Raw genomic sequence first — 21,239 nt, forward strand, 5'->3', positions numbered from 1 at the left:
TTGTAAATCGGGTTTTTAAAAAGTAACTAAGTAATTAATTACTTTCGAAAGTAAGTAATCAGTAAAGTAACGGGATTACTTTTTGGGGGAAGTAATCAGTAATTAGTTACTGATTACTTTTTTCAAGAAACTTGACCAACACTGTAATTGAATATGTTTCTTCTATCAGCCGTATGCTCCTGTTGACTGATGGCTATATATGATGGAAAACCAGCATGTCTTCTTGTTGCTGTTGTGGAAACGTGTGCAGGTGCAGTATACACATGGTGTGTGTCCCACTTTATGTGGGACTGGAAACGTTTTTATCTCTTGTCCCCCTGCCACACATTGAGATAGTGTACCAGATATCACCATATTTAATGAGCATTAATAACACGTCCCCCACACGTAGTTTGGCCAGTGTGCTTACTTTTAAACAATATGTGGATGAATATCGCAGAAAGAGTCACTGAGAGCTGCTTGGTGAAATGCCTCAAGGTTCTCTTAGGGCCACGTTGTAGGTGTTGTGACAGCGGCCATGCACGCCACTCAACTGCACAAACATATACATCAGTAATGGTATCCTCCCACACTTTGATCTTCCAGAAAATGCAGTGCAGCTCCCTTTCTGTAGGGGGCAGCCTTGTAACTGGAAATACTTGACAAGGATCAACCATCCTTTTAGTTTTCCTTGTCTCTTTCTGTTACATACACTCGTGCTGTCTCTCTCACTCTGTCTGTTATACACATAAACACACATGCACATGCCATCATGATAACAAAAGATGTACAAATATGTGTGGTGGAGCACGGGTGCGTATGTCTCCCAGTGATTGGGTCCAGCCTGTTTGATTTCTCAGTGTGGATTGGATAATCTCCTAATCTGATAATGACCCACTGTGGGGATTTAGTGATTAAAGTTCCAAGGCAAATGGTCGTTGCCATGGCAAAAGAAGATGAAACTGTTTGTGTGGCTGCACAGAACAGAACTGTCACATGTAATGTTGCATGGATATCAACATACGCATCTATGCTAGAGATGTATTGTCAACATGAATTCTCTTTGAATTCACTTTTCTATTGTCAGATGTTTTAGCTTTCAGGACTGAGGGCCAAACTTTTTGATGGACAAAGTGTTGGATTTTCGTCTTTTTATAGAAGCTCATGTTTTCATTTTCAGTTTTTTTTGTGATGGTCTCTGTCTGGAGTTCCAGTTTTCTTTACTCAAACACTGTTTCACCTTTGTCTGTTTGCAGTCTGGCTGTTTTCCTTGTGAGTGTTCACAGCGTTTCTGCTGTGGTCAGGCTCATCTCAGGAGGACATGTACATTTATAACAGTTATCATCATCCTTGATTGCTGTACATAACAAGGGAGACACTTCCTGTTCTTCGAAAAGTTCCTCCAAGAACAATATAGGCACTTTTGGACCTCTTGTTTACATGCATGAATCTCTTTTAATACTTCAACTCACCAGCAGTTAACAGACAGACTCTCTAATGGAAGACAAAAGAATGCTGACATGCCGAAAGTGCAAACATTATGAATCAAAGGTATAAAAGTTTGCTTTTAACAGGTTTTTTCAAATAATGTAATGAAAAAAAACCCAGAATCTCAACATTAAACTCACCAAACAGACAAAAGCCATTCGCAGCCTGCTGCTTTTAGTCCAGTGGCTCAAAGAACCCTGAAGTTCTTCAAAGCATCTTTGGAAGATGCTTTGAAGAACTGCTAAGCTGCTCTCGCTATTAGATTAAAACATGCAGGATTCCATGTGTTATGCAATTCAGCTGCTGATGAAAGTGAACAAGTCTCATTTAGGTGGATTACCCAAAACATTGCTTTGCCATTTGAGAAATATGCAAAAAAACAAACAAACAAACAAACAAACCAATGAAACATGGATATGAGAGGAAATGTAAGAGTCCAGAGCAGGCAAGTCATTTCCCAGTGAAGATGGGACAACAACCAACTGCACCATTAATTCAGTTCATTCATTCATTTATTCAAACCGCACTCCGTACGTATGTGTGCGTGAGCTGTAGCACAGCCAATCAAATTAACCAGATTTTTTTAAGAAGAAAAAAAAAACACTCAAAAATGCTGCAAAGAGTTTTTTTTTTCAGGTACATAAACTATGAAGTAGTCAACAAAAAAAAATGAAATGCAATATGCAAAACATGCAAGAAGAGAATCACAGACAGAGATGGAACAACTTCCAACTTTGTCCGACAGTTGAAGTTGCATAAAGAACGGTAGGTGGTGCTTCTCTTTGGCTACGATGAGATAGCTGACTTCATCTAACTTTGTGATCTCAACTAACTTTAATGTGTGTGTTGTCCTGCTATTTTAAAGCCGGACGCATCCAAGAATAACATGCAGCTTATCTCAGAACTGTCGGTGAAAATTATTCTTGGAGCTAGGTTTAATTGAGCTGCATTTTAAAGAGGTGCAATTTCACAATTTGTGTATATTTTCTAAGTTCACTATTTCGTCATGTGTTGAGAAAAACAGAGATTTAAAAATCACATGGTCTAATATTTACATTTAGCATAACTGCAACATTCTTCTTTTGTTTTTTTAAAGACTCGAAAGGACTTGAAGTTCAAAGTTTCAGACTTGTGACTTTACTCGACTTTTACACCAGTGACTTGAGACTCGACTCTGACTTGAGGATAAAGACTTAAGACTTACTTGAGACTTGCAAAACAATGACTTGGTCCCACCACTGCTCTCTCGTACTTTGTGTGTTAGTTAGAAGCTCCTCTGTTTGTACACTGGGCTTTTGTTTCATTTTAGATTGTGCTTCTGCCAGGTTAAAGCTCTTTACTCATCGTGGCCTCATGTCCTGGATTTGGAGCCTCCTCTCGTCTAACTACACAACAATGCAACTTCCTCCGTGTGCTGATGATTAGTCCCATGTAAGGCCTTGGTCATCCATGATTTTTTTCTCTTCCTTTCACTGGTACAATGAGCTACAGTAAGTTATCAGGGTTGAGCTGCTGTTGTCTTCCATCGTTTATTCTGTCCTGGAGCTATTATTTCAATGACAAAACAACCTTTATTAAGGTGGAATTCAGAAATTCAAAGGCAAAAAATAGAATCCAAAGTGCCACAGCTTATGCAAAGCAGCCATGAGTCGGGATAATGAACACAGACACTCTGAGCCTAAAGTGACTTTAGATACACAGGAGGTAAGAAGGGAAGTGGAGATACCTGGGGAACCTCGGAGCTGAAGTCAGTCAGGACGATGACAGACAGGAAATAAAACACCAGACAATAAAGTAAGACAGGAAGTGACTGACAAAGCTGACCTGCACACAGGTGAACAGGCTATGTGATATCTTATCTCACTTTAAACAGATACATGTAATGAAAAATAGAATTCAAATAACTACTTCTGTCAAGCTTAAAGGTTCCTTGTTACTCCTGGGAGAGATGTGGGGGCTTTACATACTATTTTATGTGTGCTGCAACATTACACAGCATTATAAAGAGACATACATAATAAAGTAAAAGCTTAATTCTGGTGTTACAGAAGAACACAAACACGATGGAACCAAAGACATTAGATAATTAACACAAAATAAAATCATTTCTTTTCTGTAGACTCACATTGTGTTCATTTGTTGGGAAACGACGACACAAAGAGACACAACAGTGTGTGCGTATGTATAAACAAAGGAGAGCGCACATCGCTGACATACTCGCTCAGCTGCTCATGCTCCCAGGCAAAAAAGAAACCAATAAAACACTGTGAGAAGCAACAAGAAGTGCAGTGATGTCCCAGCTCTTTTATGACTCAGATGTGCAACTTTGCATCTAATGGGATGTTTTAGTGAAGCATGCAGTGTGTTTACACCAGTGTTTCCCAGGCTTTTGGAGCCACGGCCCATATTTCACATTAGAAAAATCCCACAGCACACCACCAAACAGACATGTCACACAAAGCATACGGATCATTCTTCCACCAAATATAGCAGAACTGGCTCGGTTTGTCCCAGTATACCTTTGTTGCTTCCTTCTGACCACTACTCATGCTAGGGCCTTCATCTGGGTCGAGTTTTCTCCAGGACCAGGTCAGACTGAACACTTTTTCTTTTTAAACATCGTCTCACAGCATGACTGTTATTTAAGTTCTTCTTCGTCTTCTTCTGTTTTTACTGCCGGTTGGCAACACATTTATTAGAGCAGGTGGTTGTACTGCCCTCTAGTGGAAGAGAACGTCATTGTTCTGCCCGTTACTCACGCCGTCGCTTAGAGCACCAATCAGGTTGGCCAGTACTAATAATGTTCCACGGCACACCTGATCATTTCTCACAGTGGTTGGGAAACGCTGGTTTACACTGTGTGCAGCGTGGAAAGGGGAGTTAGTGATGAGAGCCTGTTACTTTAATCAGCTGCTTAAATCAATTTCCACTTTGCTCACTGGGATAGGACCGTGTCTCTTTGTGTTTTGTGGAAAGTGTCTGGGACTGTGAAGCCTTGCCTGGTGCAGGCTCTAAAGGATGAGATGCTTCACATTTGGAGACAAATCTCAGGTTGGCTACGACTGCAGTCAAGCATTAGCCAAGCTTACATCTGTGCTCCCAAAGCCTGCCTCTGGAGTCAGTACAAGACCTCAGGGTTTGGTAAGGGCCTGGAAAGACTCCAGCTTCTTTAATCCCAACAACTGGAAAACATCACAAACCTTGTCCTGGCTTTAGACAACTCACTGCTTTAACAGTTTTGAACTGTTTTTACTGTATCTCCGCTGTCACTGTAATAATGGTTTGTTTTATTGAACCGAAAAACTGATAGATTGAACAGAAATGTTCCTTTTTGTTTTAATAACAATATCTTTAACCAGGTCTTGTAAACCTAAATGTGTAATCACATACGAGTCCATGTGATAGTCAGACTGGGCTCGGATCAGTTTTTTAAAAGCTTAAAAGTTGGATTTACCGGCACGGACTGAATTCATGAATCCAGCGTGTAGTCTGAACAGGATTCAGAGAGCGTCAGGGTCGATAACCACACTGCTGTCCTTTTAAAAAAATATGATGTGGATCCACGCCAGATTAATCTGCTCGACAGCTGGTTTTAAATTTAGCTTGTTTATGGCATTTTGTTCATGGACAGACAGAACCTTGTACTATAACACACCCTAATATCAGCTGACTGGTTTAAATCTTAGTCACCTGCACAGAGAAGGCTAGTCCCCATACTGCACCAGTAATAAGGATAACTGTTTCTAAGTTACAGACCTGGGTTCATTTGTCAAACTTGCCATGCTGGTTCTCTCTGGGCTCCTGCTTGCCCCACTGAGCACAGCTATTTACTGTGTCTAATGAACCCATGCAGGCGATGTGGGATCTCCGTACAGCCAAGCCTCAAACATGGACCTGGATGTGAAACTCTAGTTCATAGCTTGGCTTTTTACCCCATCAGTGACATCTGAATCACAATGGGGACTGTCACGGTCTGGGGGGCAGACCGTGGGGGATGTTGGAGAAAGGACCCAAACGCTGGACTTAATGAAATGAACAGTGGGTTTATTTACAGTGAGGTAAATGTACACCACACATTGAATCTCCAAAAGTGCTCCCTCGACTCCCGTGACGTGTCTTCTCCCAAGTGCTGGTATCCCGTGCTCTCTGCCCCTGTGCCTTCACACACCCCGTGTGTCTTGCAGTCCTGTGTTCCGCTGTCCTCCTGGGGAAAAACACAGACACAGCCGTTATGGCACCAACTCCAGCAGGCATACACTGACCAGCACTACAAACACTGACATGGAGTCTAACTCAACGATCCTGCGCCGGAGGAAGCTCCATCGCTCTGTTAAGTAGCTCCCCCGACGATCCTGATCAGAAGCAGGTGTGTGGTAAGCTAGGCGTGACCAGCAGCTGGCAGGGCCACACCCATCAGGCCTGCAGGTGGCTGTCCTTCATCCTCCAGCCTCACACACACACACACACACACACACACACACACACACACACACACACGAGCACAGTGCAGCAAACATACATCCAATACACTAATAACAATAAAGGTCCACACTGTTCACGAACCCCGAGTCCCCGGCACCGGGTCCGTGACAGTACCCCCCCTCAAAGGGTCGACTCCCGACGACCCCAAAACAAAACTACAGAACAACCAACCCAGGGCGGGTGGCGGGGGGTCCAGGACGGAGGGCCCCAAAACCACTCCGCTAAACAGCCACCACAAAGCAACAAAAGAAAAACACAGGTCAACAGTCCAATCCCCCGGTCCAGTGGCAGCAAACACAGTTCTGGCGGCCGATCTGCAGGACGGCAAAACAAGCGGGACCCGCTGCGGGTTAGGCAGTGGCGGCAAAAAAGTTCAGGTGGCCTACCTCTAACCCCGTGATGGAAGCAGAACGCTTCAGGCGGCCTGCCACGGATCCAGTGGCAACGGCGTTGCAGCTCCGGCGGGCGGCCACGGGTCCGGTGGCGGCGGCGTTGCTGCTCCCGCCTCAGCACAACCCATGATTCTCGATGTACCGGCCGGGCTGCAGGACGTGGCGGCCGGGCTGCAGGACGTGGCGGCCCCTCCGGCACGCCGACCTCCAGCTCTGGCTCAGCGGATCCCTCCGGACCTCCGAGCTCCTCCGGTGGCAGCGCGGGCTCACCAGGCTCGCTGAGCTCCTCTGCTGGCAACGCCGGTCCCTCCGGCTCGTTGAGGTCCGCCAGCAGCGGTGCGGGCTTCTCAGTGGGTGGCTCGCTGAGCTGCTCCAGCTCACAGTGCTCCTCCGGCATTAGCTCGCTGAGCTGCTCCAGCTCACAGTGCTCCTCCGGCATTAGCTCGCTGGGCTCCCCCGGCTCACTGTGCTCCTCCGGCTCGCCGAGCTCCTCCGGCTCGCTGAGCTCCTCCGGCTCGCTGAGCTCTACAGCTGGCGACGCGGGCTCCCCTCGCTCGCTGAGCTCCTCCGGCTCGCTGAGCTCCTCCGGCTCGCTGAGCTCCACAGCTGGCGACGCGGGCTCCCCTCGCTCGCCGAGCTCCTCCGGCTCGCTGAGCTCCTCTGGCTCGCTGAGCTCTACAGCTGGCGACGCGGGCTCCCCTCGCTCGCCGAGCTCCTCCGGCTCGCTGAGCTCCTCCGGCTCGCTGAGCTCTACAGCTGGCGACGCGGGCTCCCCTCGCTCGCTGAGCTCCTCCGGCTCGCTGAGCTCCTCCGGCTCGCTGAGTTCCACAGCTGGCGACGCGGGCTCCCCTCGCTCGCTGAGCTCCTTCGGCATGCTGAGCTCCTCCAGCATAAGCTCGCTGAGCTCCTCCGGCTCACAGTGCTCCTCCGGCATTAGCACGCTGAGCTCCTCCGGCACGCTGAGCTCCTCCGGCACGCTGAGCTCCTCCGGCTCGCCGAGCCCCTGCTCGAGCATGCTGAGCTCCTCCCGCTCTCCGGGCTCCTGCTCCGGCTCGCAGGGCTCAACAGCTGGCCGTGCGGGCACCTCTGGCTGCGCTTCAGCCACAGATGGATGATCCGGAGGCGAAGATGGTGATGCGGTGTCCGCAGGTGGGGAAGGTGAAGGTAGAGCCGGTGAAGAAGATGGCCGAGGGGTGACTGCATGCGGATGGGATGATGACGGCGCTACAACCGCAGATGGTGAAGCCGCCAGTGGCGTGGAGACTGCTGAATGAGGCCACGCTAGTTGTACTGTTGGCCGGCTTGCAGCAGCATCAGCGGTGTCACCATCCACTGAAAACAAAAAAGCAGATGGGGTGAGAAATGAAAAAGTGTCCTTATTACTCACCACAGCCGGTTCTTGAGATGTCCGGGAGGGCGGCTGCGGTGAGGAACGCCGGCGGCGCGAACGCCGTTTCCGGGTAGACGTCGGGGCCGGCGTATCAGGCTGAAGAACCTCAGGCTGGCCGAGTGGGGGGGCAGCCTGGATCGGAGAGTGGAGGTGAAGGGTGTTGAGCAGGAAATCCGCCACAATCGGAAAAAGATTGTCCAACACCCAGGGAAAACAAGTCAGTGTTTCCTGCAACCGCTTCTCCACAGCACAACGTAAACCCTCCGCGTGCGCTTCCAGCCACAGTTCACATAGACGATTTACTTTGTCTGTCACCTCCCTCCTGAACCTCTCCGAAAAGTCCGCTGGGTCCATCTGGCAGGATCGTTCTGTCACGGTCTGGGGGGCAGACCGTGGGGGATGTTGGAGAAAGGACCCAAACGCTGGACTTAATGAAATGAACAGTGGGTTTATTTACAGTGAGGTAATTGTACACCACACATTGAATCTCCAAAAGTGCTCCCTCGACTCCCGTGACGTGTCTTCTCCCAAGTGCTGGTATCCCGTGCTCTCTGCCCCTGTGCCTTCACACACCCCGTGTGTCTTGCAGTCCTGTGTTCCGCTGTCCTCCTGAGGAAAAAACACAGACACAGCCGTTATGGCACCAACTCCGGCAGGCATACACTTTAACAACACTAGAAACACTGACATGGAGTCTAACTCAACGATCCTGCGCCGGAGGAAGCTCCATCGCTCTGTTAAGTAGCTCCCCCGACGATCCTGATCAGAAGCAGGTGTGTGGTAAGCTAGGCGTGACCAGCAGCTGGCAGGGCCACACCCATCAGGCCTGCAGGTGGCTGTCCTTCATCCTCCAGCCTCACACACACACACACACACACACACACCAGCATGGAACACAAGAGCACAGTGCAGCAAACATACATCCAATACACTAATAACAATAAAGGTCCACACTGTTCACGAACCCCGAGTCCCCGGCACCGGGTCCGTGACAGGGGACATTAAGCTAACATAGCAGCTTAGTGCTGGTAATGGTAACATCAGTGATAGGGTTTATGCTTCAAACATCATCAATGTGTTATTTTTGCTGAACAAATCTGGGTGTCTTTAGTTTATCTGTTGTTTTTGTTTTGTTTTAATCAATTTCTGATCAAAATTACAGATATAAACATGGACCCGGGCTGTGTTGATGCTAACATGGACAAAACTCCGCTCAAAACAATCTATGTTGTACAGACTAAAAGTTTAAATGTACTTTCCAGGGACATGCAGGTTGTATATGAAACACACTGAGGCAAATACAGGACTATACACATAAAGTGAATGCTAATGGTGGTTAGACACAGGTGCACACAATCAACACAGTCACAGGCAGGAAGTAAAGCTAAATGCAAAAACAGAAGAAGGAAGAAGCTCAGAGACAGATGTGAAGTTAAGAACTAATAAACGTTAGTATGCACAGTAGCTAGAACTCAAAGAGTTAAGAAGAAAATGTAAAGAAGCAGGAATGAAAGAGAAAATATGTAAAGATAATTAGGGCAGCTTTAGTGTGAAGTAATAGCCATACAGACTGAAGCAAAGCAGACAAGAGCAAGAAAACCCCACTGAGCTGTAAGCAACTCCGTGTGTGTCATACAGTCTGATCTGTGCCTGGAGTATTTGAACAGCCTTCTTACAGAGGCCTATATTTAGCACGTGCTTGTGCTGTATGGATTTGTGTGCATAAGCTTATCATCACTTCATCAATTGGTACTCTCCATATCTGCTGGCAGCTGCGGAGCATCGTGATTGGAAATATGCAGAGCATATGTTAACAACCACAAGCTAACGTCCAGGCTTTTGCACCACTGCACAGACATGCTTCAAAGACTCAAAGTGCCTCTAGGATTTGCCAGGTAGGTTTTCAGGTTTTCAGCTGTTTCAGTGTCTCAGGCTGAAGCTGAATATCTCAGCACCCGGTGCTCCAGGAAACGTTCCTATGAATTTTCCTGTTATTTATTGTTTGTGTCAAAGACCTCCTGCAGCCTCACGCCCGTGTCACTCAGAAAGTTTATTTGGGGGCAGCACTTTTTAATACAGCACACAAATAATGGTGTAATTACTGACCAGTCACCATGCATTTCTTTATTCGTGTAGGGGGGTAACTTTCAGCAACTAGAATTACCATATGAGAAAAATGTTTATGTATTTTCTAATTATTACGTGCCTTTGGGCAATTTGCAAATGACACTGTAAGGATCTACATGTAATAACAATGTCAGGAAATTCTAGAAGCAAGAACCTTAAAAAATATACTTAGTGTATTCTTTCTATTCAAACCTCCACTTGTGCTGTACCTGCCAGTGAGGATATTTTACTGATAGAAAATTACACCTCAAATCTAGAAAAGTTACGCACCAAACTGAATCAAAAAGAAGCTACAGAGTGTACACTGGAGCGCTCCCCCATTTATGAATGTAGTGTAACAGTGAATTCAAACACAGGCAGGTTCAGCAGGTTTTACCTGTGTCCGGTGGGAGGGGCACAGTCATGTTGCTGGGTGGAAACACACAAGAAACAGCTCAGTTACAGTCACCAGTCTTGCATCTTTAAGCGCTGTTGCCTCCATTTGATTGATTGATTTTGTCTTTGCATTAAATTCATTTTAGGGATCATGGATGAGGCTGTCTCTAACAAAAAAGCTTCCTAGCAGCACTGAGCTGAGACAGCACTGTGGTAACTTTTCTTTTTCTTTCTCGCATTTTTGTAACATTAGCTGATCAAAATAAAGCCAAAATGAAGAATCGTTGTTTGAGTAGTGAAGATGACAGCATAGACGGTCTGAATGCTAAAGATGAAGGCAGAGTAATGGATGTCATCTGGGGATTAAATTGCAGTTCCTAAATGGAGAGCAGGGCACTTGTGCATTAATGTGTTTAAAGGCTCGTAAGCCCCTCCTCTCTGGCTCAACAAGAACTTGTTAGCGCAGTGGCCAATATCGTCTTAAAAGAAGCTGTGGTTGATACAAATGGAAGTGTGGGTAGAATCTATGGAAAGACTCATGTTCACGCGTAACGAGGCCAAACACAATTAAACACGTTACCATCAAAGTAGCACAAACATCCAGAGAGAGGGGGAAAGGCAGATTCCGTTGAATGGAGCTGTTCCCAGCAACAAATAAAGCCGCTGCACAGCCACAGCAAGAGAAAATGACAGGTAGGGTGAGAAATGTGTGCGAAACAAACCACCGAATCATTTCCAGCCCCAGAGGGGTTTTTTTTTTTTCATTTTCCGCCGACTTTAGTTATGTAAGAGATTAACCGTGTGGCTGAAGGTGGAGATGTTTGGAGCGCACAGGCTGCTTCGCTGGAATTAGTGCCTGTGCACCATCATGTGGCTGCTGGCTGAAGGCTGAACGCTGCGACCGAGCCTCCGCCTGTCTCACCGGAGAACCGGGCTCCATGTCAACATGCCAACGTTTTCAGTCATGTACAAAGGAGCGGTGATCATCAGCAGGTAAAGGCGAGCGGCTGCGTGTGCAGGTAGAGGTTAGTCTGTGTGACAGCAGCGGTGACACGATGCTGACAGCTGAACTCTGGAAACACGGAGATGCGTTTACTAACCATAACTCTGTCCCGTGGAAACCAAACACACCGCGTGTCTTCTCGGTCTTTTTCTGGTAACCGTGACGCTGACTGTCCGTCTGTAACACAGGCGCGTGGATCTGCTTCGTGTCTCACACGGAGCTGTGCTTCGTGCTCTTCTCTCAGGCTTATCGATATGTTCTAGTTTTCCGCGTGAAATGATGCAGTGATCTTTCTTGCATGCGCTACAAACGGATGAGCTCCACATCAGAGACCAAGTGCGTCCCAAGTTTCCTTTGAAAAGAGCCTCTATGAGGCACTTTATCGGCTCTCAGTAGCGGGTTCCATTGTGGACATTTAATGTTCAGTCTGTGCTTTTACTGTGTGGCTCATTGATTTTGTAAATGTTGCTGATTTGATGATCCATGTTTTACCAAAGTTGGAACATTTACTGACAGACGTTTGGAAGCTTGTCTCATCGACATTTTATCCGTTAGGGTGAATGATGCAGTCGGCAGTGTGGAGCTGCTTCAGTTATGTTTACAATATGTTTCTCATGCCATAAGTTATACTTCATCCATGTGTGTCTAACAACACAACCACTGAGTTTTTTGAATGGCACCAAGCTTCAGCGAGTGTATTCGTGACTCCGGTCATGCCCATAGACTGTATGAACCTTACAAACAAATAAATAAAATGTTATTTATACAGCACCTTTCTAGACAGTGTCACAAAGTGCTGCACATAAGATAACAAATAATAAAAGGAAAAAAAACAATATAAAACAGGCAAAAATTAATCAAAAACAGTTAAAAAGGTGAGTTTTGAGTTGTTTTTTAAAAACAACGACTGAGTCCACAGTTCTTAATGTTTGGGGGAGAGAGTTCCACAGTCTCGGGGCCACAGTGGCAAAAGCTCTGTCACCCTTAGTTCTCATCTTAGTCTTTTTAATAGCAAGTAAGCCTTGATCTGATTACCTCAGGGACCTGCTAGGGACATATGGCTGTAGCAGATCAGAGATGTAGACTGGTGCCAGTCCATGCAAGGCTCCGAATGTCAAGACCAGGAACTTAAAATGGACTCTAAATTCCACAGGAAGCCAGTGAAGCTGAGATAGCAATGGTGTCACATGTGAATTTAGGATGACCTAAAACCAGAGACCATCACAGAAAAGGATCGGTGATGTAGATATGAGGAGAACCACTCTAAGGCAGTTCCAGATACACCAACCCAGTGTTGAAGCCTTTCAAGGAGGATGTGGTAGTCAACACTGTCAAAAGCCGATGTGAGGTCCAACATAAGTAGGACAGAGTATTTTCCTGCATCATTACTCATCAAAATGTCATTTGAGACCCTAAGAAGGGCTGTTTCTGTGGAGTGAGCTCATTTTTGGCATTTATTAGACAGAGATTGAGCATTAAAAAGCGCCATATTCAGCGAGGTAGAAGCCTCAGTATTTGCAGGGGCTCGAGTTACAGGACATAGATACTTTTGAGTAGTGATGGGTCGTTCGCGAACGAAATGGCTCTTAGAGCCGGCTCCTTATCTCGAGCCCTCACGTGGGTTTTTTGTTTTTCTTTCTCTCACCCTCTCTCTCGCACTTTTTTCCGCTTCACTCTGCACGCGAGCCTTGTGCTTTACGCTGGGCAGAGGGGGGAGGGGCGGTAGTTACACTCAGTAGCACAGGAACAGAGCCAGAGAGAGAGAAAGAGAGGCAGGGACAACAACATTAGAAAGGTATAGTAATCATCCACAACTATTTTCGGTTGCAGATGATAAAGGATTGAGAAAGTTTATTCATGCAGGTCCATATGACAGAGAATATGCATGTTCTTTTAGTTTTCATATTATAATTTATATTTAATTGTGTTGTGGTTTGCAGTGTTTTGTGTTCTTTTCACTTTAAATTTGTGAAAGGAAAAAGCTGAAAATTTAAATAGTTAAAACTTGAAATGTGAATAGTTGATTTTTGTATTATATGATTTATTTATTACATTTTATGTGGAGTGAATAAATAAAAGTATATTTACGGTGGCCCCTAGAGACAAAGCACATACAAACTTCAAATCACGTACGAACTCTGAAGCATGTACAAACTCCAAAACACGTAAAAACACGTACAAACTCCAAAACACGTAAAAACTCCAAAAACACGTAAAAACACGTACAAACTCCGAAGCACGTAAAAACTCAGAAGCATATAAAAACTCAGAAGCACATAAAAACGCAAAACACGTACAAAAGACAACAGAAGTGCTCCAGGATGCTGGGCGCAGTGTTGAGCCTTTGTTATCTTGTGGCTACACAAGCCAGCAAGTACCAACGACCGGATTTGGTGTGTGGTAATAACAGGTAAATGAACTTTTTTTTAAATTATTTGAATATATATGAGTGCCTGTGTATAAATATACAAACAATACACACATGCTTTCAATTGTGTAATTTAAGTGATCTAGTAGCTCTGCTTTGGAAGTTCAGTTCATGCTAGAAATGTGTTTTGGAGTTTGTACGTGTTTTGTCTCTAGGGGCCACCGCATATATTTATATATAAACATATATAAATAAAACCACTTGTTTTTACGTTAGTAATTCCTTTTGTGCATAATTTTATATTATTGTTAATAATAAATTAATTAAAGCAACAAAACAACCTGAAGAGCCGGCTCTTTTTAGTGAGCCGAACCGAAAGAGCCGGATCTCTAAAAAGAGCCGGAAATCCCATCACTACTTTTGAGTATCTACGTTTGAGCCATCACGCTCGTAGAATCCACTCACCGAGGGAATAAAGGGCCAGACGGCAGAAGAGTCTGGATAAACCCTGCTCAGACAGGGAAGTGGAAGACAAGTCCCCCTCCATGGAGCTTTTCCGAGCACAGGAGACAAGGTCTGCTCGGCGTTTCTTACCAGCCAAACCCCGCCGCCAGTAAAGCCTGAGCTTTACCCAAATACCTCCTCTTCTCCCTCTCCTTCTCCGTGGTCTAGAGGAACCGCCGAAAGTGCCTAGCGAGGCTCCAGCTGATGGAGGCGGGTGGAAAATACCGGCGGAGGATGAAGAGACATTGTGAGGCACCATAGAGGATTGGATGGATAGCAAAGCCAGACGATCATACACCAAGGCAGCCAATACATCGTTAAAACTAAGTGAGAACAGCAGAGCAGAAAAAAATAACACAAAAGTTACGTGAACCATCATGGCTGCTTTCCAACTCCTGGCCAATGTGACCTTTGTACAACTACAATTCCAAAAAAGTTGGGATGTGGTGTAAAAACATTTTATTCAGAATAGAACATAGAGAAAGCATCAAATGTTTCAGCTGAAACATTTTACTGCAGTCCTGAGCAAAACTTTAAGACCACTTGAAAAACGGCAAAAAATCCTATTTTGCATGTTTGGATCTTAACAAGGTTCCAAGTAGAGCTTCAACGTGCAACAAGGAGGAATGGGAGTGACACAAAACATTTTTGGATCATGCAATTTATTGAAAACAACACTTAAACTGAAACAGGCTGTTTCACAGCTGATCAAAAGTTTAGGTCCACATGCCTTAAGGCCAAATCTGTGTTAAAATGTGGATTCATCATTTTCTGTCAGGTAGTCTCACTGTCATGACGTTCTGATGGCAAAGGCAAAAAACGTTCCCTTTTGAACGTGGTCGGGTTGTTGAACTGCATGAGCAGGGTCTCTGACAGCGCGCCATCGCTGCTGAGGTGGGGACGCAGTAAGACAGTCATTTGGAATTTCTTAAATGATCCTGAGGGTTATGGAACAAAATAGTCAAGTGGAAGACCCAAAACAACTTCACCAGCACAGAGCCGAAGGATCCAACTGGCTGTCAAGACACTGGAAGATCCTCGACCCAATTTAAGGCCATTACTGGTGCCGACTGCAGCCCCATAACCATCAGACGGCATCTCAGACTGAAGGGCTTCCAAAACAAGAAAGGTCTTCAAAGGCCTCGTGTCCTTGGACGCCACAGAACTGACTGTTTGGACTTTGAGCGCCAAACATGGGACATTGAAAGGTGGAAGAAAGTTTTATTCGCTGATGAGAACACATTTAACCTTGATGGTCCTGTTGGTTTCCAACGTTACCGGCATGACAAGCAGATCCCACCCAAGGTGTTCTCTACGTTCCACAGTGGAGGGGGGACCATAATGGCCTGGGGTGCTTTTTCCTTCAGTGGAGCTTCAGGAGGTGCAGGGGCGTCAAACAGCTGCTGGCTGTGTCCAGATGTTGCAGAGAGTGTCCCTCATGACTGAGGGCCCTCGTCTGTGTGGTAACCACTGGGTTTATCAACAGGACAATGCTACAGTACACAATGCTGCAGGACAAAAGACTTCTTCTAGGACAATAACATCACCCTGTTGGACCATCCTGTGTGTTCCCCTGATCCAAATCCAACTGAGAACCTTTGGGGATGGGAAGTTTACAAAAACGGACAACAGATCCAGGCAGTAGATGCCTTCATGCGGCCGTCTTCACCACTTGGAGAAATGTTCCCTCTCACCTCATGGAAACACTTGCATCAAGCATGCCACAACGAATTTTTGAAGTGATCAACAATCACTGTGGAGCGACTCATTACTGAGTTCATGTTTGCAACATTGATTTCTGTTTTGGTGGGTTTACAGGTTTTTTGGAGGTGTGGTCCTAAACTTTGATCAGCTGTAAAACAGCCTGTTTCAGTTTAAGCATTGTTTGCATGCTCAAAAAAATGTTTTGTGTCACTCCCATTCCTTCTTGTTGCATGTTGAAGCTCGACTTGGTACCTCGTTAAGATCCAAACATGCAAAATAGGATTTTTTGCCATTTTTCAAGTGGTCTTACAGTTTTGTTCAGGACTGTATTTCATGAAAATGGCATCAACATCTTTCAAAACAATTGGGTCAGGGGAACAAAAACCTGGAAAAGTAAGTGGTGCTCAAAAGAAACAGCTGGAGTAACATTTAGCAGCTAATCAGGTTAACTAGTAAGTAACACAACTGGGTATGAAAAGAGTGTCGTGGAGAGGCTGATGAAAAAACTGCCAACAAACTGTGGTGCAGTTTCACAATTTTTTTCATTTTCTTTTTTTCATTTGTTTGTGTGATCTTTGGTCCTTCAAGCAGCACTGCATTAACAACAGACACGATTGTGTGGTGGAAATCGATGCATGGGCTCAGGAACACTTCCTGTGCTGTCCACACATGCAGGTTAAAGCTCCACCCTGCAAAGAAGAAGCCATATGTGAACATGATCAGTGATTCTCTGGACCAAAGCTCATTTAAAATGGACTGTAGCAAAGTGGAAACCCGCTCTCTGGTCCAAGGAATACAAATACAAATTAGCATTTCCAGTAGGAGAAACGTTTCGTCACTCATCCAAGTGCAGGTTTCCCCAACCTTATAAACAGTACATTTGCCTAAAAACTGAAACTAGCACCACTGAACAACGGGCTGTGAGCTCAGTTTCTTCATCATTAATATGCAAATTGTCATGACCATTAATCAAAGACAGCCCAAAGCAGTAAAATGAATCCAAACCACAAAAATACAAAAATCAACAGTGAATCCCGCTGTTCTAGTGTGAGACTGTATATCCATCCTTAACAGATGATTTTGAAAGGTCCAGCTCCATCCTGAACGTTGCATCTTTGTGTTATCAGCCAGTGTTTCTTTCGAAGTTCAGCCTCATTGTTGTTACTGACAGCAGTGGCGAACCCTCTGCAGCTAAAATATTGATAGTCCTTTTTGTCATTTGGGTGTAGACAGGAAGGGAACTGCAAACTAAAATAAAGTGCTAAAAAGACATCATTCCAGATACCAAAAAAGTGACATTTATGGTTTGTTCATTTGCAGTATTCTGCATTGTCTTTAGTAGTGTCTAATGAGGGAAGCAAAGGGATGCTTTGCAAGTGTTAGATGAGGATTAGTAAAGAGGGAAAAGGGGAAAGCTGCAGTGTGCAGTCCTCTTGTGCAGCATTATTGCATAAGACGACCAACATGTGTGCCAACCCTATCTCTCAGAGAATTGCTCACTGTGTGAGATCTTACCAAGATGCTTTGGAGTTACCCAATGCTGCCGTCTCATTTCTGCTTCCTCTGCTACTGTCACAGCTGTATTTGGTCTTGTCTTCAAACAGCAGTGTGAGGAAAGAATTCTTTTGTGTTCATAATTTGAGAAAGATTTTTGACAGTACCATGAATAGAAGACTAATTTTCACAATGAAGTATCTGCAGCACACACTGAAGACACACTCCTTGCCTTGTGTGTGGTGACAAAGTCTCAGGCCTAGACAGGAGAAGCTATCTGAGGTTAAGTTCCCAATACTATAGTTCTCCTATGTGATGGATGGATTCTGACTGTGTAGCAGTGCAGCCTGTGAAAAAAATAGTTAGATTTGGGTTTTTTTTCCTATTTCGTCATCTTTTTCTCCCTCACTCTCTTTCCTTTCCCTGCTTCCTGCTTCCTTTTTATCCACTGACCTCTAACAGGACACTAATGGGTCCATACGGAGTTGACCGGGCTGTTCATTCCATGGAGTTTACAGACTGTGAGAATGGCCTAGGTAAGTCTTTTCATACTTCTGTCCCCACACACCTCAACACTCGACTACTCTCCTTTGTGTTTGCAGAGGTCACATGTGTTGCTGCTTGTAGATGTTGCTCTGGCTCTTTAACTTCAATAAGATGCTCAACTTAAGTTCTTTCATTTTTTTCACTCGCACTTGTCTGACTGCTTACACAGCTCACGTCTGACTTAGGATCCGCATTCAAATAGTGATTACTTAAAAAGTAGCCAGTACTGTACTGTAACATATTTAGTAAAAAAATGTCCATGAAATGACGTTGACTTTAGTGATCCATTAGTTTGTGGATAAAGCACAGTTTCCATAAGACATTAAAGGAGAAGAACGATTTTGGAAGTTCCACATATGGCAAACAAAAACTTACCAACACCTACAGTAAGACCGCGCCATAGAAAACAGAATCAGCTTCACCCCGCCTCACCACCACATACAACCAGGGTTTGTACATCAAAATATGGATGTGCCATGGGCTCCCCAGTGTCAGCCATTGCAGCCAGCCTTTATAAGGAGGAAGTGGAAAGTAAAGCTTTTGGTTCTTTCAAAGGAACAGCCCCTAAATACCGGCACAGATATGTGGATGACATCTGGGTCAAAATCAAAACCCAAGAAGTAGAAGAATAATAGTTTGCCATTTCTGGACTGTGCTGTATGCATTGAGGAATATGGAAACCTCAACACTGAAGCCCACACACACAGACTAGTACCTACTCTTTGACTCCAAACATCCTGTGGAACACAAATTTGGAGTAATCAGGACCCTGCAACACCAGAGAGAAGAGAAAGAAAAGGAACACGCATGGATAGAAAGTTCTTAAAACATGTGGTTATCCCAACAGGACCTTCGTCAAATCAGCAAAGATGCATAGGAAAGAAGGTCAGCTGCGTAGAAACTGAACGACAAACGGAAAAACATTGTCATCCCTTGTGTAGCAGGTTTATCAGAGGAGAAGCTTCTCCAAGCACGACATCCACTTCAGGCTCGGCCACACACTCGGACAAAAACTTGTCCTCGTGAATAAAGCTCGTGCTTTCTGCAGGTGTGTCAACATAACCTGAGTTCTGAGAGAAACTGTTCCCCTCACAGGACGTAGTGGTCTGACACTTTATACCCAATAGTTGACCAAACACATACAAGCTGAGATGAAGCCATGGATTTAATAAAAAAACAACATTTTGGACCCAACAGAATTCAGTTCTTTACACCAAGTCTGAATCATCTACATAGCCTTATTCAACCATCCTCCACTAACCACTGGCGATGGAGCATGATAATGAGTAGATTAAATAATATTAGTCTGCGTTTTAAAGGGATTTGCAGAGTAGGTATCATGCTACAGATCACTGTGTTTGCCAAGCAGGGGAAGTAGGTCAAAGCCATAACCTACTTAACTGAGTGGGGTTAAGAATACAGGAGCTGCTGTTGTTTTTATCCTCCACTTCCACTGTCTACTATGCACTATCACTGTGCTGCTGCAACTTGTGCCTAAGCAAGAAAAAACAACTCATGTCCATGAATGCAACTACTGTCAAGCTGCCAAACATCACAGTGAAGCAAAACTGCTTTATATAGATATATTTATGTCCATATTTATACGTCCACACATATATATTCATGAGGTTGTGTAAATCTCCTCAGAACAGAACTGTATTACTCTATTATTGCTGACATGTCCAAGATGATGTCTTACATGATTTGATGTTTAGTAACGTTTGCAGAAGCTGATGGCATAAAGAACGTGTGCACTGCTGAGGCAACTTGTGATTTGGCAGTATATAAATAAAACTGAATATGTTTAAGTTCTGAACATACAGTTTGTAATTATTCTTGAAATGTAACATTTAAAGCAGTAATAAATATTAAATAACAGAATTCAGAGAGTCAGAGTACATAGGGCAGCTCTGTTTTCTCATTTATTTTGACAAATAAAAGAAATGCACACAATTTGTGTGCATTTTATATGCTTTTGTAAAGTGCGTACATGTATGTTATGCAATATATATTTGGCTAGGAAAATGAGAAATGGGTCCAGTGATTTACTGAGAATTTGAAAGTGAATATTTGGTGTGAACAGCTTTATTGTTCTTCACTGCCTGAACTCTCTCAGGCAGCTGACAGACTGAGCATGACTCTGACTCTGTCATTTCTTTAAGTGTTCCTCAGGAATGGTTCTCCAGGCTTCTTGATGGATAGTCAAAGCTCTTCTTTGGATGTTCTCTTAAGATGACCCTCACTGCTTCAATAATGTTGAGGTCCGGGCTTTGAGGAGTCCAGTCCATAACCATCGGTCATGAACTGGCCACTGTGAGGGTTTGCTTTTGGCATAACAGTGATTTTAAGTAATTGGTTGTGCTGTATTTATACATATGTGTCAGTGTCAAAGGTTTTTTGACTTACTGGAAAGCCAAAAAGTCTGAAGAATGAAGATGCGTAAAAGCCAACCTGTGTATCAATATGTGCACGCAGGTGAGAAGCAAAGCAACTAATTCCCATCCAACCTGAGCACATGCAGGTGAATACAGTGTTCTGATACATATATTAAAGTCTTAAGGCTTCCTTAGTGCACACATGTAGCTTTCAGCAGGGAGAAGGGCTGCTGTACACACTGTAGCATACAATCGCATATGGAGGACAGCACTTTTGAATCTCTCTGTTAGTGCAGCTGAAAGCAGCACAGCATCAGCCTGTGGGCAGGGGACGGTGTTTGCAGTGAAAATCGTGTCCGTCACAGTTCATTTTGTTGACATGTTGGCAGTATCTGCAGCTTGTGCTTTAAAGAAGACGGTTTTCAAAACTCACTCTCCCTACTCAACAGACATTTTATATTTCATGTTCTTGTGTTATCTGGGGAATAAGAAACCATTTTAAGAACCTCTTGTAATCACACTGAATAACCCCACATTTTATTTAGATCTGGAACATTCAGTTCTTGTGTAAGAAATATGCCCTTGACTCATTGTGAATGGGAAGTAATGATTCGGAAAGTAAATGCAAAGCTGAATAAGAACAAGGGATGCAAGTCTTTCATATTTGCTCCAGCTGCATGTTTTTCTTATCTGATGATAGATGAGGGGAGGAGACTGCTTTGAGGCTTAAAAGAACAAGAAACTGTTTTCCTCAGAGAAGAGTATAAAAGGATGGGAGGACTGAGACAAGGAACTTTAAAACCCCACTGTTCCACCAGGCGATAATTAACTTGAGCCCTTCACTCCAGACCCAATTAGTTGTAACACTCTGTGTTGGCTCCAGCAGGCCAGTGGAAGCCTTAAGCTAAAGAAGGCCTGATTTCAGCGTTAACTCTACTATATTCTCTGTGGAGTGCAGTGATGAAAGATCCACGTGCAGGAATCAGATGGGCTGTTGGAGCTGTAGAAGCTG

The 21,239-nt window shown here is 44.5% G+C and overlaps 2 protein-coding genes across 10 annotated transcripts in view; one reads left to right on the top strand and one right to left on the bottom strand.

Annotated features, from left to right (window-relative positions):
- Window positions 1–5,494: 5,494 nt before the first annotated feature.
- Window positions 5,495–10,952, bottom strand: LOC113033051 (uncharacterized). Of its 5 annotated transcripts, XM_080300539.1 has the most exons (5): window positions 10,814–10,952; window positions 10,235–10,266; window positions 8,420–8,586; window positions 5,749–8,340; window positions 5,495–5,671 (listed from the first exon to the last, which is right to left on the bottom strand). In XM_080300539.1, exon 4 carries the CDS (start codon window positions 8,083–8,085, stop codon window positions 6,070–6,072), a length of 2,016 nt encoding a protein of 671 aa, XP_080156665.1. In that variant the 5' UTR covers window positions 8,086–8,340; window positions 8,420–8,586; window positions 10,235–10,266; window positions 10,814–10,952; the 3' UTR covers window positions 5,495–5,671; window positions 5,749–6,069. The 5 variants fall into 5 exon arrangements, with proteins under 5 accessions (XP_080156665.1, XP_080156664.1, XP_080156666.1 ...); XM_080300538.1 differs by lacking the exon at window positions 10,814–10,952 and having other exon boundaries at window positions 10,235–10,542; XM_080300540.1 differs by lacking the exons at window positions 10,235–10,266; window positions 10,814–10,952 and having other exon boundaries at window positions 5,749–8,337; window positions 8,420–9,489.
- The window catches only part of LOC113033025 (syntaxin-binding protein 4), a 60,155-nt gene continuing 48,406 nt past the window's right edge, over window positions 9,491–21,239 (top strand). Inside the window, exons 1-3 of one of the 5 annotated variants that reach the window (XM_080300533.1) lie at window positions 10,743–10,926; window positions 11,015–11,226; window positions 17,769–17,842. In XM_080300533.1, coding sequence (XP_080156659.1) covers window positions 11,180–11,226; window positions 17,769–17,842 — 121 coding nt within the window. In that variant the 5' untranslated portion in view covers window positions 10,743–10,926; window positions 11,015–11,179. Of the gene's footprint in view, window positions 9,627–10,742; window positions 11,227–17,768; window positions 17,843–21,239 lie in introns of those variants that run through there. The other 4 variants (XM_026186278.2, XM_080300534.1, XM_026186279.2 and 1 more) reach the window with 4 other exon arrangements.

The sequence above is a fragment of the Astatotilapia calliptera genome, chromosome 4 (assembly GCF_964374335.1).
Source record: "Astatotilapia calliptera chromosome 4, fAstCal68.1, whole genome shotgun sequence".
NCBI lineage: Eukaryota > Metazoa > Chordata > Actinopteri > Cichliformes > Cichlidae > Astatotilapia > Astatotilapia calliptera.

What these genes read in the sequence shown, in the direction of transcription:
- LOC113033051 (XM_080300539.1), bottom strand. Translation starts at nt 8,085, where the DNA reads ATGGACCCAGCGGACTTTTCGGAGAGGTTCAGGAGGGAGGTGACAGAC.